This window comes from Mirounga leonina, unplaced genomic scaffold, assembly GCF_011800145.1.
Source record: "Mirounga leonina isolate KUSES-001 unplaced genomic scaffold, KU_Mleo_1.0 Mir_165, whole genome shotgun sequence".
NCBI lineage: Eukaryota > Metazoa > Chordata > Mammalia > Carnivora > Phocidae > Mirounga > Mirounga leonina.
Window position 1 is genome coordinate 73,614,583 of NW_023270415.1, and position 14,865 is coordinate 73,629,447.

General features: G+C 53.3%; 1 protein-coding gene across 1 annotated transcript in view; it reads left to right on the top strand.

The window, feature by feature from the left end:
- TG (thyroglobulin) overlaps positions 1-14,865 on the top strand; it is a 244,568-nt gene that overhangs the window by 28,778 nt on the left and 200,925 nt on the right. Inside the window, exons 13-19 of the mRNA XM_035011980.1 lie at positions 2,761-2,898; positions 3,269-3,346; positions 3,915-4,027; positions 6,019-6,121; positions 7,076-7,276; positions 10,875-11,087; positions 12,619-12,773. Coding sequence (XP_034867871.1) covers positions 2,761-2,898; positions 3,269-3,346; positions 3,915-4,027; positions 6,019-6,121; positions 7,076-7,276; positions 10,875-11,087; positions 12,619-12,773 — 1,001 coding nt within the window. The remainder of the gene's footprint in view (positions 1-2,760; positions 2,899-3,268; positions 3,347-3,914; positions 4,028-6,018; positions 6,122-7,075; positions 7,277-10,874; positions 11,088-12,618; positions 12,774-14,865) is intronic.

Below are 14,865 nucleotides of genomic sequence, written 5' to 3' on the forward strand. Positions count from 1 at the left end.
CAGGTCTCCACATCTTGTATTGCAGATGGTGCCCACAACCCACCATGCAGCCAAACATTCTTGCTAGAATGTGAGGGGACCCAGCCCGAAATGCTCATGTTCTGTTCTGAGGCTCCCCTCTACTTCTCTGGGGGGAAAAGGAGTTCCATGAGATCAGTGCCATACTCACCATCTGTGATTCCTTTCAAATGCAGAGACTGGGGTTCAGTCACATGCTCAAGTTAACCCAATGAATAGCTAGCAGAGCCTGGATGGTCTGGGCCCCGAGCCTCTGTTCCCTGCCTGGCTGATCCCTGGTGCCCAGAGACTGGGGCTGTCTCATCCCAGAGCCCCTGCTCTTCCTGCACCACCCACAGCCAATTTGGCAGGAGGGTCCGACCCCTCTCCCGGGTCTCTTATGACCCCACACCAACTGGACAGGGACAAACACTGCCTCTACTGCAAGCATCCTGAGTTCCCCACTCTTTGTCAGATGATCTCGGTGGATTCCCTATCTGGGATTCTCTGGACTTGGGTCACACAACAGCAAAGTGGTGCTCCCCTTGACAATATCCATGCCAAGACAAGAGCCCCCCCACTCCTGCAGGCCAAGGCCTCCCTGCTTCCCCCCTCAGGGATGTCTGCCGCTGCCGCCTGGGGTGTCCGGACCCCAGTGAGAATCTCCCAGGCGCCATCTTTGTTTCCTGCCTCACTGCCATGCCCCTTGTCCCTTCTGGGAGCATGAAGCACCACATCTTGTTCATCTTTATATCACAGGGCCCAGCACAGTGCATGACTGACACAGAGCAGGAGCCTGGTACATGTTGCTAAACCATCCTTCTTGCTTCTTTTGCCCCCGATCTCTTTCTCTTCCCTCCCCTTCCCACCTCTTCCCCACACTCAGACACTTCTTGTCTTTGTTCCTCAGAGACATGTGGATTTCTGCTTTTGGCAAGAAACCGGTTGTTTTCCATTTTGTCTCTGGACAAAATTTGATGTCATCAGAGGGATCTGTGGGATTGATGCTCCTGCGGTTGTGAGCATTGGTTAGGGAGGGGACTTGAGAGGAAGGAGAGAAGTATTTCTTGGTGCCATAGAGATTTAGTCATTGAATGGAACAATGGCATTTTCTTCAGAAGTCAAGTTAAGGAAGTTCCCCTCCACCTAGCAACACGCTCTGACTTTGCATGCTTAGGCGGTAATGAAAAGAGGAAGGGTCCATAGAGAAGGACCAGGGGTGCTCATTTCTCTCGAATCCTTCAAGATGAGAGGAGGTGTCTCTAATCTTGCAAAGGAGAGGAAGCTCTTTGTGTGTAGACCCGCAGGGTCTGGGGATTGAGAGCCCAGGACCAAGAGAGATGAAGGGTCACGGAGGGTCTTTGGCCAACAACACATGGTCGCAGTGTCCTTGGGCTTAAGGAGGGTGAGGGAGGGACATGGGCATGAGCTTGGTGCTCAAGATCTTTTGATGTAAATGTCACACTTACCCTATTGGGTAAGTATTAGAGCCATTTCATCGCTGGGGAAACTGTGGCTCAGAGAGGTTAGACAATTTGCTCATGACCGATAAGATCACTCATGATAACCCAGAGGTGCTGGGCCAGGATTCAGGCTGAGGCTCGTCAGACTCGTGAGTCCTGTCTCGCACACCAGGCCAGTTTTTGGGGTCCTGGTCTCCTCGCGGGGTTCTGACTGTGGGCTGCTGGTGTCTCCTTGGGAGCGGCGAGCCCATCTCTGAGGGGAGCAAGTCGGGAGATGTGCTCCATTGTGAGGCTGGCCTCTGCTCACTGGGCTGCCCCGGATGTGACCCTGTGGCTGCACCCCTTCCCACCCCACAAGCCCACCCTGAGCACCAGCAGGAGTGGAGAGGTGGTTGAGGAGGTAGGACTTGAGAAAGGGTCTGGGAGACAGTTCCTGGCTACTTAAGAGGAAGATGATGCTGGGGGCAGATCAGACTGGGGCGGGAGAGCTGTGAGCCCCAGTAACATGTACGATATCTAGTCGGTCCTAGTGGGGAGTGTGGCGGGGGAAGCCAGGCAGGCAGGGGACACCGAGCGCAGAGGACGGTGCTGTCTGAAGGCAGGGTGACCCTCTGTACATCCCATAGCCTGTCCCGCTGAGCCTCTTCCCGCACCTTGGGGTGACAGCGCGGACTGCCTGGGCTGTTGTGAAGACCAGATCGGATTTTGTGGGGCACAAAGCCTCGGAAGGTGCTAAAGCACTAGATTGAGGGCCTTGGCAGGGAGGGCGCGGGTCAGGTTGTCACACGCTGACTTCTTGTGTGCAGAGCCCGTCCCTCTGCTTCCCACTGTGAGCCTGGGGTAAGCGGCATCACCTGTGCCTCAGTTTACCACCATCAGATAGGATGATGTCACCTCTCGTAGAGGGTTGCCATGAGGCTCCCATTGGCTCAAACATATTTAGATCGTGCCTGGCGTGTACTAAGTGTTCCATAAATGCCATCTCCGGTCACCACTGTCTCACACGTCTGAGGGCACGCCGCTGACCGAATCGGCGCCCTCTGAAAGCGATTCCGGGAGGACAGCAGTGAGTGCTTCACACCGCTGCCCCCTTTTTATTTTTAAAGGACAACCTGGTAAGCGCCGATCTGCTTTGAAGGCGCCTCTGCCGGACTCGGTGGCAGTGTTTGTCACGTCCATAAGACGGCCTCCTTATGTTGGCACAAGGGCGTGCGTGGCTGTTGTCAGCCACGGAGCCGGCACTGCCGAGGCCCTTCCAGGTTGGAGCTCACCTTGCTGCCCCCCTCTCTCCCGACTGCAGCCCTTGACTTCTATCAAAGACGCGGCTTTGTCCTGGGGGATTCCACACGCGCGGCCGCCCTTCTGCGGCCCAGCCCCTACGTGCCCCAGTGCGATGCATGGGGAGGCTGGGAGCCTGTGCAGTGCCATGCTGGGACCGGTGAGCGGGGATGGGCCCCCCTGGGATGGGGGGGTGGAGTGACACCCTCTTTGTCACTGAGAGCAAAGGGCTTTGTACTGGGATTGGTGAGCTGCACTCTAGGCCCCTCTTTGGCAGCTGATGGCAAATCCCTTAGTATCTCTGGACTTCGGTTTTCCCATCTGTACAATGGGAGTTGTGACCTGCCAGCCCGAAGGTCCAGGGACGCGTTGCGGGAGGGAGCGGGGTGTGTGATTGTGGACAGTGGTGGGCAGCGGGGAGTAGATGCAGGACTTGCTGGTACTGCTGTGAATGCAGAGAAGGAAAGTTGCTTGGGGGCATGTGCACGGGGGGTGCACTTCCTAAACTTGTGAGCCTGGCTCTTTCCTAGGCTACTGCTGGTGTGTGGACGGGAAGGGAGAGTACGTTCCCACCTCGCTGACTGCCCGCTCCCCACAGATCCCCCAGTGTAAGTGAAGCCCCAGGAGCTCCCTCCCCGGCCCCTGGTGGTGGGCACTCTAGGCCGGTGGTACAGCTGTTGTTACCCAACCTAGGGATGCTCGTGGGTCAGCCCCCGAAGCCTTCAGACCAGCCCCCGAGGGCAGCCAGGCCACATTTTCCCACACCCCCAAGCCTGGAAGACCCTCTTGGCTGAGGCTGATCTGGGCACCTAGCTTCTTAGGTGGAGATAGTCACCGACCATGGAGAAAAAACCCGGAGTCCCCTTCCTCCCACCTGCTCCGGGGACACGTTCACCCACTTCCGTAGTCTGACTGCCTGACAACCATTCCACAGCTGCCCCGGAAGCCAGCCTCCCTCCTGGGGCTTGGACCCATGTCACCAAGGCCCACGTCACATCTCAAGGATGACACCCCCCCCCCGGTCTCTGTCCCTGAACCGTGGCCTGCTTCTCCTCTGAGGTTCCAGCCGTCCGTGCAGGGCACCTCCATCTACCCTGATGCAGGACCTGCCTGGGCTCCCCGCTCTCCCCCGGGGACCCACGGCCGGTCAGTTAAGAGTTTCACTCTCTCTCTCAGGCCCCACCGCCTGTGAGACATCTCAAGCCAGTGGGCTGCTTTCCAGTTGGAAACAGGCTGCATCCCGGGGAAACCCATCTCCAAAAGACCTGTTCATCCCCACCTGCCTAGAGGTAAGGCTCTGAAGGCCCAGGAGGGTTTGAGGTGGGAGCCAGAACTTTCTCCCATACACTGAGGATGATTTTTCTAGTTTTCAATAAACTTGTTTTAGTTAAAAACTCACAGGTAGTTCTAGGCCTGGGCTTTCGTCTTCTCCCTGGCAGGCCCTGGCTGTGTGACCTTGGGCAATTTACTTACCTTCTCTGTGCTCCAGTTTGCTTTATTTGATCCTAAGATTGGGCCGCATTTTTTTATCCTACCTACTGCGAGGATTGTTTTGAGGCCCTAAGGAAATACCTTCCATGAAAACTCTTTGCAAAATAATCTGCACTTAAATGCTTGCTGCTGTGCTTTTCCAAAATCATCTTGGCTACATTGCTACACCCATCATATCTGTTTCTTAATATAAAGGGAAGACATTGTAATATTACTGTTCTCAGATTGCTGGATGATTGCAGGAATTGATGCAAAACCCCCAAAGAAAGGATTCTTGCTGGAGTCTTAACCGCTTACTTGCCGAGTGATGGCAGTCTCTGCTCAGCCCCCAGCGGTTTCTGGAAGCCGGATGAAATCAGCCATGTAGAAGTTAGTCAGACTACAAATCACTGAGCGGAATTTCCTTATTATTATTCTTTATTATTGTTGCTGTTGCTCACTGTGGACATGGATTCCAGTTACTACTGAGTTTATAGAGAAATGAGCCTCTTTAGCTTTTCATCTTGGCTAACGACCCCCTCCTGCTGGAATAGGGAACCAGGGTACCAGTGTCAGCCCATGGAGAAGGAGAGGTAGAAGCCACAGCTTCTGTCAGAGGGAAGAGCGATTCTGAGCAGACTCTGATTAGGTGGTTTCTCAGCCTGCCTCCCGGGGAGGCCCCAGGCGCCGGGAACAGGACCCAAGGCTTCCACTGCCCCAACCGGATGGCTGTGCCTTTGACCCAACTCCCTAGGAGAAGTTCAGTTAATGACTAGAATGTTCTCAATTTTAAGCCTTTATCCTGTAAAATGTTCTCAAACCTTTGCTTGAATTTTACCTGCATAGCTTCCAAGCTATGGAACCAGGGTGTACACCTGACCTCTCTGGGCCTCTCTGTGCAGAAAGGGGACAGTAGGGTCCCTGCCTCCTAGGGAGTGAGTGATGCTCTGGGTGTGGGGGGATTGGCACAGAGTGGCCCTCATGCTTATGTTCCCTGTGAATGTTGGGTGCTATTACTCTCATTTCTTGCCCGTGAACAAGGCCCAGCAGGGTATGAAATGGGAGGTGGCCAGCAGAAGCTCAGGGAAGCACTCAGTGACAGCCAGGAAGCTGGGCAGGCGGCTGGGTTTCCGCAGCCCTCCTGCTGGTTCTCACGCTTTTCTGTTCCAGATGTAGGAGACGTGACATTTTCTACCATCAAGAGCTCCTAGAAGGAGTATGTGTGCAAGCATCAGCCTAGTCCTACCTCCTTTTCCTTTTAGTGGGGAAACTGAGGCCCAGTGGATTGAACGGCCTCGTTCTGTATTCCCCAGCTGGTCCCAGGACAGTCTGGGAGAGGAGGACCCAGCCATATATGGTCTGGATAGCTGCCTTCTACTGATTTCTTTATTCTCTGTTATAGATGTTACGGACTCCCTTTCTCCTAGGGATGCTTGTGGAAAATCATTTCTGGAACTGGGGGGGAGCTTGGTGCAGGATAGTAGCTGGGCTTTGGGGCTGGATGGGTTTAGACCCAGCCCGGCTCTGCTGTTCTCCACCTATGGGATGGTGCTCTGATGCTTCCCCTCTCTGAGGCTCAGTTTCCCCCACCCTAAAAGAAGAGAACTGTGGACCTGGCCTCATGGGGTGTTTGTAACCATCAATTCAAAGAACGTTCGTCAAGGGTCTGGAGCAGAATAGCATCTTCCTCTCTTTTTGGAGAAACCATCACCAGTAGTTTTGAAAGGAACATTCCGGACGTCTGCCCGCTGACCTGTGGACGATGCAACAGCATCTTCCCTGGGGTGACGTGCCCTCGGCTTTGTCTCAGACAGGAGAGTTTGCCAGGCTGCAGCAGTCGGAGGCCGGCAGCTGGTGTGTGGACCCGGCCTCGGGGGCGGGCATGCCACCCGGCACGAACAGCAGCGCCCCATGTGAGTAGTTGCCTCTTCCCCTGCCCCGGCCCCTGCCGTGAGCACTGGCTCCCCGTCCCAGGCCTGTGGAAGCCTTTCCCCTCACCAAGCCTCAGGTTCCTCATCTGTGAAATGGGCACAGTATTCCCTCTCCCCAGTGGGTTCTTTGGCGCAGACTGGGCTGTGCTGTGTAAGCAAGGAGTGCAAGGGCCTTTCTGGGGGGTGCTAGCTGTGCATTGCCTCCGGCCTGGCCCTGCCGTCTGCTTTCCACGGTGAAGTCAAGGTGATGTCCCCCAAGTGCAAAGGTGCTGATGTCCCTCCTCTGCCTCCCCGGGGTCCTCAGGGCCCAGGCGCCTCACTGTGGCCCATCGGCCTGGGAGCGCGTGGCTCTGGCACGTTCCTTTGCTTCTCCTCTTTGTCCCGTCCCCTGCTCTCAGGACCCGGGTGCTATAAACTGTAGTCCGACTTTTCAAGAAGGAGGACGCTCTCTCCCCCCCGGGCCTTCACGTGTTCTGGGTCAGCCACCAGCACTACTTGTGGCCTCCCTGCCTAACTCCTCCTCAGACCTCGCATCAGTCCCTCTGGGCATCCTCGAGGCCTCCCTTCCAGAGCCAAGTGCAGTGATTCTGGCGGGCTCCCAGACCACCCTGCACGTCATCCAGGCTCTCCTTAGCACTCTCCACTATAATCTGCCCCGCTCTTGTTAAAGCTCCTTAAAGGCTCTACGTTCTTTGAGAGCAGAGCATGTGCATGTGTGTGTGTGTGTGTGTGTGTGTGTGTGTGGAGGGGGGTTACGGATCTGACCAAGGCCCAGTCTTTGCCCTGCCCTAGCCCACACCCCACTGGGAAGACAACCCCGGACCCTGGAGGGCCCAGCAGGTGGGTTTTGGCGGGTGGCGGTAGGTGGCAGTTGGGAGCGGTGGGTGGTGGCAGCTCTGTGGGCCAAGGGCCCATTTGGCTTGTCTTCGTGTCCAGGCCCGAGCCTCTGTGAAGTACTCTCGAGTGGGGTCCTGTCCAGGAGAGCCAGCTCAGGCTCTACCCCAGCCTGCAGGGCAGAGGACCGAGGATTTTCCCCTGTGCAGTGTGACCTGGCCCAGGGCAGCTGCTGGTGTGTCCTGGAGAGCGGAGACGAGGTGCCTGGGACCCGTGTGGCCGGGAGCCAGCTAGCCTGTGAGAGTAAGCTGGGACCCCTGGAGGGGCTTCCTGGGCTGGTGTGTAGGGGGTGCTGCTCATCTCTTCCTTTACTCAGACTGGGAAGGACCCCCAAGGCACCAGAAGAGTGGTGGCCGGAGGGGAGATGGGGAAGGGCTGGAGGGATGGGCTTGCAGTTGATTCTCATGATGCCAAAACTTGTGTCTACTTCCAAAAAGTGCTCAGCCTTGGAGCTGAAGTCCAGGAGAGTCTGTACAGGGATCCCCAGAGTTGGCAACTCAGAAGCTGGGGTGCTAGCCTGCTGGGGGTTCCGGGTCTTGGTCTCCCCATCCTCGAGTGGGGAAGGGGGCCTGATGGCAGGATCTCAGTGGGATGGGTCCATCCCAGCTGGGAGGCTTCAGAAATTTGTGGAGGCGTTGATTTATTTTTATTTTTAGTTAAAAAAAATTGTTTTGGTATCAAATATTGAAATATCTATCAGATAACTATATATTAGAATATTAAAAGACATGATTACAGATTAAAATCTATTACTTGATTCTCAATTACTTACCTTTTATTTCTCCTATATGCTCAAGTCACAGGACATTATGGTCATTTTAAAATTTATATGAGCAAGGTTAGACTCTCTGTGAATTCCGTTTCAGGACAGTAAAGAAGATGCTGCAAAATATTTATTGCAAATTAGGGCATTGAATCTGGTGGGATCGAGAAATACTGTGCTGTGATTCTGATTTCATGGCAGTTGCCTTTCCTTAGCTGCCTGTATTGATTTATTGCTTTATTTTAAAATTTCGTAGTCTGTCAGCAACATTCTGGAGCTGGGGAGACATTTCGTTAGGCCTAGTGAGTTCTATGTGTAAAAGGAATTGCTGTGGATTTGTAAATGTATCTTTATATTTGGAAGGAGATGGGGAGGCTGCAAAAGCAGGGTGGGAGGAAGAGCTGCTCCCTCTCTTTGTGGGACTCCTTCCCTTTGGTCTCTTCCCCCTCCCGTGGTGTGCCCATGCCTTTCCCCACACGCCTTTCCTCCCGAACTCTGGGGTGCTCCTTTGCCCAGGGCCTGGACAAGGCAGGACCCTGTCATGCTCATCTCTGGGGCCCTGAGCAGCTGTCACCAAGCAGGAAACGTGGAAGGTGCCCTATGGGTATTTATGGGCGGAACTCCTTGCTGTGGCCTTCCCCCAGAGGTGCGGTGTCGGCCTTAGTAAGGGTGGAAACGGTCAGCATCCAGCTTCCTTGGCATCTAACAGTGGCCCTCACTGTCTGGCACCAAGGACATAGACCGATGTGTCTCATCCAGGAACAGTCCGGGAGCACAGCTCCTATAAGGTTTGGGAAGACTCTGTGTGACATGGCCTTGCCAGATTCCAGGATAGGAGCGCCTGTGTGCAGAGATTTACCCGCTAAAAGGTGCTTTTCACATCTCTTAGCTCAGTTTTGCCTCCCAACAATGCGGATAAATAGAACGGTCCCATCTCCCCACATTACGGAGGACAAAACTGGGGCTCGGAGACGTTCATTAGCATGTCCGGAGTCACACATCTAGCAAGCAGGACAGCCAGCTTCAGCGATAGAGGCTCTTCCTCCTGGTGTATCTGCAGAGCGTGGAGGAGCAAACCAGATGTGGGGGCCAGGCAGACTTGAATGTCAGCTCTTCCACTCCCTTGCTGGGTGACCTTGGGCTGGTCCCTTAACGTCTCTGGACCTCAGTTTCCCAGTCTGTGAAATGGACAGGGAACACTGTAGCAGTTTCTCGAGTGGTTGTTAAGATTCATTCACATAGTCCCTGTCAACTTCTCAGCCTGGTGGCTCAGAGCACAGCCTCGGGGGCCATGCCTGGCTCCTCCTGGCTGCCTTGGGACTTAGAGCAGAAAGGTTAACCTCCCCATGCTTCAGTGTCCTCACCTGTGGGGTGAAGGTAACAATAGTTCTCCTGCACAGAGTTGCTTTGAAGATAAAATCAGTTCCGGGGAAGCACTCAGGATAGCCCCAGCCCACAGTCACCGAGCTGTGTGTCCCTGGGCTGGTCACTTAGCTCCTCTGAGTCTCCATTTTCCCCATCGCTGGGATGACTTCTGCCTGAGTCAGAATAGAGGCGGGACCTTGGAGATATCAGTGGGCCACTATGTGTCAGTGTGGAGGGCTCCGAAGAAGATATGCTGATGGCAGGGAGCTCAGAGGAGAGGACAGCGGGGGGCCGGGGGGTGCGTTCCCATCTCTGAGCAGCACGAGGTAGGGGGAAGCGCAGCCCTTGTCTGCCGGGGTAGCAGTTAGATTCAAAGTACCCGTGCCCAAGCGTTGGCTCTGTCCCTCTGAATCCTCAAAATTCAGTTTCTTCATCTATAAAGGGAGGATGATAATATCAGGGCTGCCTACTTCATGGGCTTATTTTGAGTAAGGTGCAATTAAATACTGAGCATGACAGAGTTTCACAAACTCGAAAATCCGTGGTAACGGTCAGATATGATGGTCATAGGAAGCTTACCCTTGTAGGGCGCCAAATGCTCCTTCTTTGTTCTGAAAGGGTTAATTCACATCCTAAAATTTCCAGTGCAGGCAGTGATGTAGTCTTCTTGCTGTCATTCATAATAGCAACCAACATTAATGACCTTTATTATGTTCCAGTAACTCCTCCAAGCTCTTTGCATGCCTTTATTCATTTTGATGCCCACCATCCTTAGGAGGTAGGCATCATTGCTCTCCTCGCCGTTTAAAGGGGGAGGAAACTGAGTCACAGGGAAGTTAGTTAACATGCTTAGGATGCTCAGCTAGGAAATGATTGAGCTGGGATTCAAAGCCCTGCAGGCTGGCCCCTGAGCCCTCAGGCTGACTCTCCCCATCCCCACAGACACATGCACTCGGTGAGAACCAACTAACTCACCAAGCTCACTGCTGATTACTGCAAAACCTCGGCCAGATGCCAGTGTTGGTATTAGAAAGAAGCCCGGGCTGTGCCCTGGAGGTCAGAATGGGTCATCCTCCCTCTTGGAGGCCCCCAGGGACCCTCCAGTCACATGTGGATCGCAGCTGTCAAAACCAGACCCATGCATGCAGCTAGGCTCTGCTCGAGAGTCAGGTAATTAACTAAAACTAAAAGTGTCCCACTGAGTGTGTCTGTCCTTTCATTTACTGGTTTACCCACTTATTTAGCATATATTCCCGGAGCTTGTGTTCTGGGGAAACAGAGGAGAGGCACCCCCTTTCCTGCCCTGGCTCCGTGTGGCGGGGAGACCAGAGTGCAGATGGTAAGTTTGGGAGGATTGACAACATGGAGGTGCACCCCAGGAGGCCTGAGAGCTTGCTAAGTCCACCTGGGAGAGCCACACAGGGTGTTAGGAAGCAGGAGATGTTGAGCTGGTAATGTGGGGTCAAAAAAGGACCCCTCTAGGCAGCTGGGCAGGCAGAGGGAAGGGCTTGGGCTGTGCAAGCAGGCTGTGCTCAGGGATGGACAGCCCTGTGGAGGCAGAGGGGCTGGAGGGGACAAGAGGGGAAAGGGAAGGGCGAGTCAGTGGGTCCTCAGGGACACTGAGAGCCCACTGCCATTCAACACGTCGGGGAAGGGGAGAAATCAGAGCCCCCTTGTGCGGCTAGCTCCCACGGTGGCCCTCTTTCCTTCCAGGCCCCCAGTGCCCACTGCCATTCAACACGTCGGATGTGGCTGGTGGAGTGATCCTGTGTGAGCGAGCCTCCGGCGCAGGAGGGGCCCCCGTCCAGCGGTGTCAGCTGCTGTGCCGCCCGGGCTATCGGAGCGCCCTCGAGCCAGGGCCGCTGGTCTGCAGCCTCGAGAAAGGACGCTGGGTGTCCCGGGCGCCCCAGCCCCAGGCCTGCCAGCGTGAGTCTGCCCAGCACCCTGCTTCTTCTCGGCACTCAGGGCTGAGCACTTGCATTTTCCCCCGCCCAAGTGCAGCATTTCCACAGTAAGCCAGGTGGCATCAGGAGCAGGAGAGAGAGGGCCCAAAGAAGCATATTCTTCTAGAAGGCGCAGATGTGCTTCACAGACTCCTAGGGTTAAGCTTTATTTGGGGCTTCTCTGGAGCAATCTGTTCCTTGGGAGAACTGCCAGCATTATGGGCTCTCCTGGGATCTCTTGGATACAGGAGTATAATCAGGAGGTAGGTGTTCCAATGGCCCTATCGGTTACTATGGTGTTGACAAGCTAGAGCTGTTTGTCTGGCCTCTGAGAGTGACGCTGACTCACGAACCTCTCTCCTGGGTCTGTCTGGGGTTCCACGGCTAATGCCTGGCAGAGCTGGGGCCTGGACCCTCCAGGGAGGCATCAGTTCTGATCGCTGTGGGTCTGGGCCCCCTGAATATCGGCAGAGATCCTCTCTCCTGCTCTCCCACTGAGCCTGCTTGCACGCCCACGCGGCTGTGAGGCAACTTTGAGCTCTGAGTGTATCTGCCTTGGCTGAGGCCGGCCATGGTTACTCACAGCCTGGCAGGGTAGGGGAAGATGCTGGGACCCGGTACTGGGTCCATCCAGGGCACTGGGAGGGGTGTCTGAGAGAGAGGCCCAGATCCTGGGACTGTCACGAGGCTCTGGGTGGCTGCCAGAAGACAGTATTTGTGGCAAAGATTTCTAGAATAGAAAATGTTATCCAGAGGGCACCTGGGTGACTCAGTTGGTTAAGCGTCTGATGCTTGATTTTGGCTCAGGTCATGATCCCAGGGTGGTGGGATCAAGTCCCACGTTGGGCTCTGAACCGAGCATGGAGTCTACTTAGGATTCTCCCTCTCCCTTTGCCCCTCTCCCCCCTAAAAAAATGTTAACCAGAAAAAGGTCAATATGAGTTGGACAAATAAATGGTCTGTCCCCTTGATGGTGACAAAGTGTCCTAAGCAGAAATTAAGGCCAGGCTAGTCAAGACAGGATCTAGAGCAAGGCACTTGGGAGAAAAAGGGAATGGGTCTTGAGCTCTTAATGTTGTGTGCAGGGCCGCTGTGTATGACTCTGTAGGTTGTGCCCTGAACAATCTTAGAGTATGTCTTTCATATAGTCTATGGTGTCCCCTCTTAACTGGCAAAATCATATGTAGTGGCCCTGTGTGAATGCAAGATAATATGGAAGATTTTCCAAGAAGAATGTCCAGGACCCCCAAAATGTAGAGCAGCCTGGTTTAGAAGCTGAGGCAGGACTGAGCTTGCTGTGAAGGTGCTAAGTAATTTCAGAGACAAGCCATCATGCTGGGGAGTGTTTAGACTCTGAGGACGATAGTGCAAGATGGTAGTGCTTGTGTGTTCTAAGCTACATGAAGAAGGGTGATTTTTGCAGAGGAAAAAAAAAAAAAAAAAAAAAAACAGGAAAGAAAAGAATCCAAGTGGTCTGTTTCCCATGTCTGCTGACCTCCGGTGCTTGCATACAGGGCCCCAGCTGTGGCAGACCCTCCAGACCCAAGGGCACTTCCAGCTCCGTCTCCCACCAGGCAAGATGTGCAGCGCTGAGTACGCAGGCTTGCTGCTCGCTTTCCAGGTCTTCATATTAGACGAGCTGGTGGCCCGTGGCTTCTGTCAGATCCAGGTATGTGCCTGACCAAATTCTGCACGACTGAGGGCTTGGACTGGGCTCAGGGTCACGGTGGCAGAGGACCTCAGGGCCCCAATGAGCCTAGGGTTCAACTCTCACTCATTTTACCAGTAGGCAAAGTGAGGTTCAGAATGAGAAAGTCCTTTGGCCAAGGCTAATCACATAGTGGTGCCGGTGGAATCCGTAATCATCGCTGGCCATTCTTTCTGCATAAAGCTGTCAAATCAGACACGTGCTGAGCGCTCACGATGTGCCAGGCACAGCGTGTTGTTGGCGTGGATTAGCGATCCTCATGAGGATCCTATTATGAGTCCAGTTTTGTGGATGAGGGGCAGGAAGCCTGGAGGGTTAACATAATTGTCCAGAGTTACACAGCTGGGGATGGTAGAGCCAGGCTGATGACATGGGGACAGAGCTGTGAACGCCCGCAGATTACTACCACCACCTGTGGAGGAAGGCTGGAGGACGACTGAAATGCCAGGTGCACTCCCTGAACCACTGTGCCAGATGTGCCTTCGACAAACCTGCTAGAAGGCGTTATGGATCCTCCCTGGAAGGAGGATACTGCATGCCAGCAGACAGACCTAGTGCCGGGAATAATCAATATCAGAGTTTTTAGCTCTGTAATAGGCAAGGGCTTCTGTGATTTGAAATCACAAGTATTCACAGAGGGAGTCTTTAAAAGTCCCTCAATTTGGGGCACCTGGGTGGCTCAGTTGGTTAAGCATCTGACTCTTGATTTTGGCTCAGGGCATGATCTTAGGGTCCTGGGACCGAGCCTCGTGTTGGGCTCTGCGCTCGGCGGGGAGTCTGCTTGAGGATTCTCTCCCTCTTTCCTCTGCCCCTCTCCCTGCTCATGTGCATTCACTCTCTCTCTCTCAAATAAATCTTAAAAAAAATGAAAGTCATTCAGTTAAATAAGTTGTTCTGTTCAAAGCTTGGTAACTCATAGAGCAGCTCAGTTTTAACCCCTTATGCTAAGAATTTTGGAGAACATACATTTTCACAAAACCAAATACAGAGAGTCGTGATTCTAAGACAAACAGAAACGTAGATTGCCCCCTTTTATCCAAAGAAATGTACTTGACAACACGAGCAGTAATATGTATTAATTATTGAGCCCAGGCTGTGTTCCTGGCACCAGACTAGAAGCTCTACTTTCCTTATCTCTAATTATTACAGCATCCTGTCAGCGAGCATCAGTAACCCTTGAGTTGTAAGTGTGTTAACTAAAGCCCACTGAGAGTAAGCAAGTTGCCCAAGATTTCACAGAGCTAAGTCCAAGTCCATTTAGACTTTCATTACACCAAACTTGTTCGTTTGTTCCGTCCTTCCTTCATTCTCCCATTTAACAAATGTTTGCGTGCCTATTATAGGCTAGGCATGGTTTTAGGCACTGAGGACTGTCAAAGATAAAACAAAGCCAGACACTAGTTAAATTGGTCAGGACAGATTTTAGTCAGTAATATACTAATGCAATAGGGAAAAGGAGTCCAGCATGATCAGGATTCAGCTTTGATTTGTGCCAGGGTAACTGGCCCCTCGTGTCCCTCAGAGGGGAAAGGGGTTTAGTAGTGCCTTGTTTCTGGGGTAGAGTTGAAGGGAGGGTAGAAGGAAGTCACAGAAGGCATGTTCTGGCACCTGGTGTGGGCTCAGCAAAGTTGGCTCCTGACTCTGTGTTCTTTTTTTTTTTTTTTTGGTGGGGAGGGGGCACCTGGGTGGCTCAGTCTGTTAAGTGTCTGCCTTTGGCTCAGGTTGTGATCCTGGGATCCTGCAATCGAGTCCAGAGTCGGGCTCCCTGCTCAGCAGGGAGTCTCTTTCTCCCTCTCCCTCTGCTCTTACCCTCTGCTTGTGCTTGCTCTTTCTCTCTCTCAAATAAATAAATAAATAACAACTTAAAAAATAGATGGGTATTAAGGAGGGCACGTACTGCATGGAGCACTGGGTGTTATATGAAAACAATTGATTGTGGATCACCATATCAAAAACTAATGATGTGTTGTATGGTGACTAACATAACATAATAAAATTAAAAAAAAATCTATCTATCTATCTATCTATCTATCTATCTATCTATCTATCTATC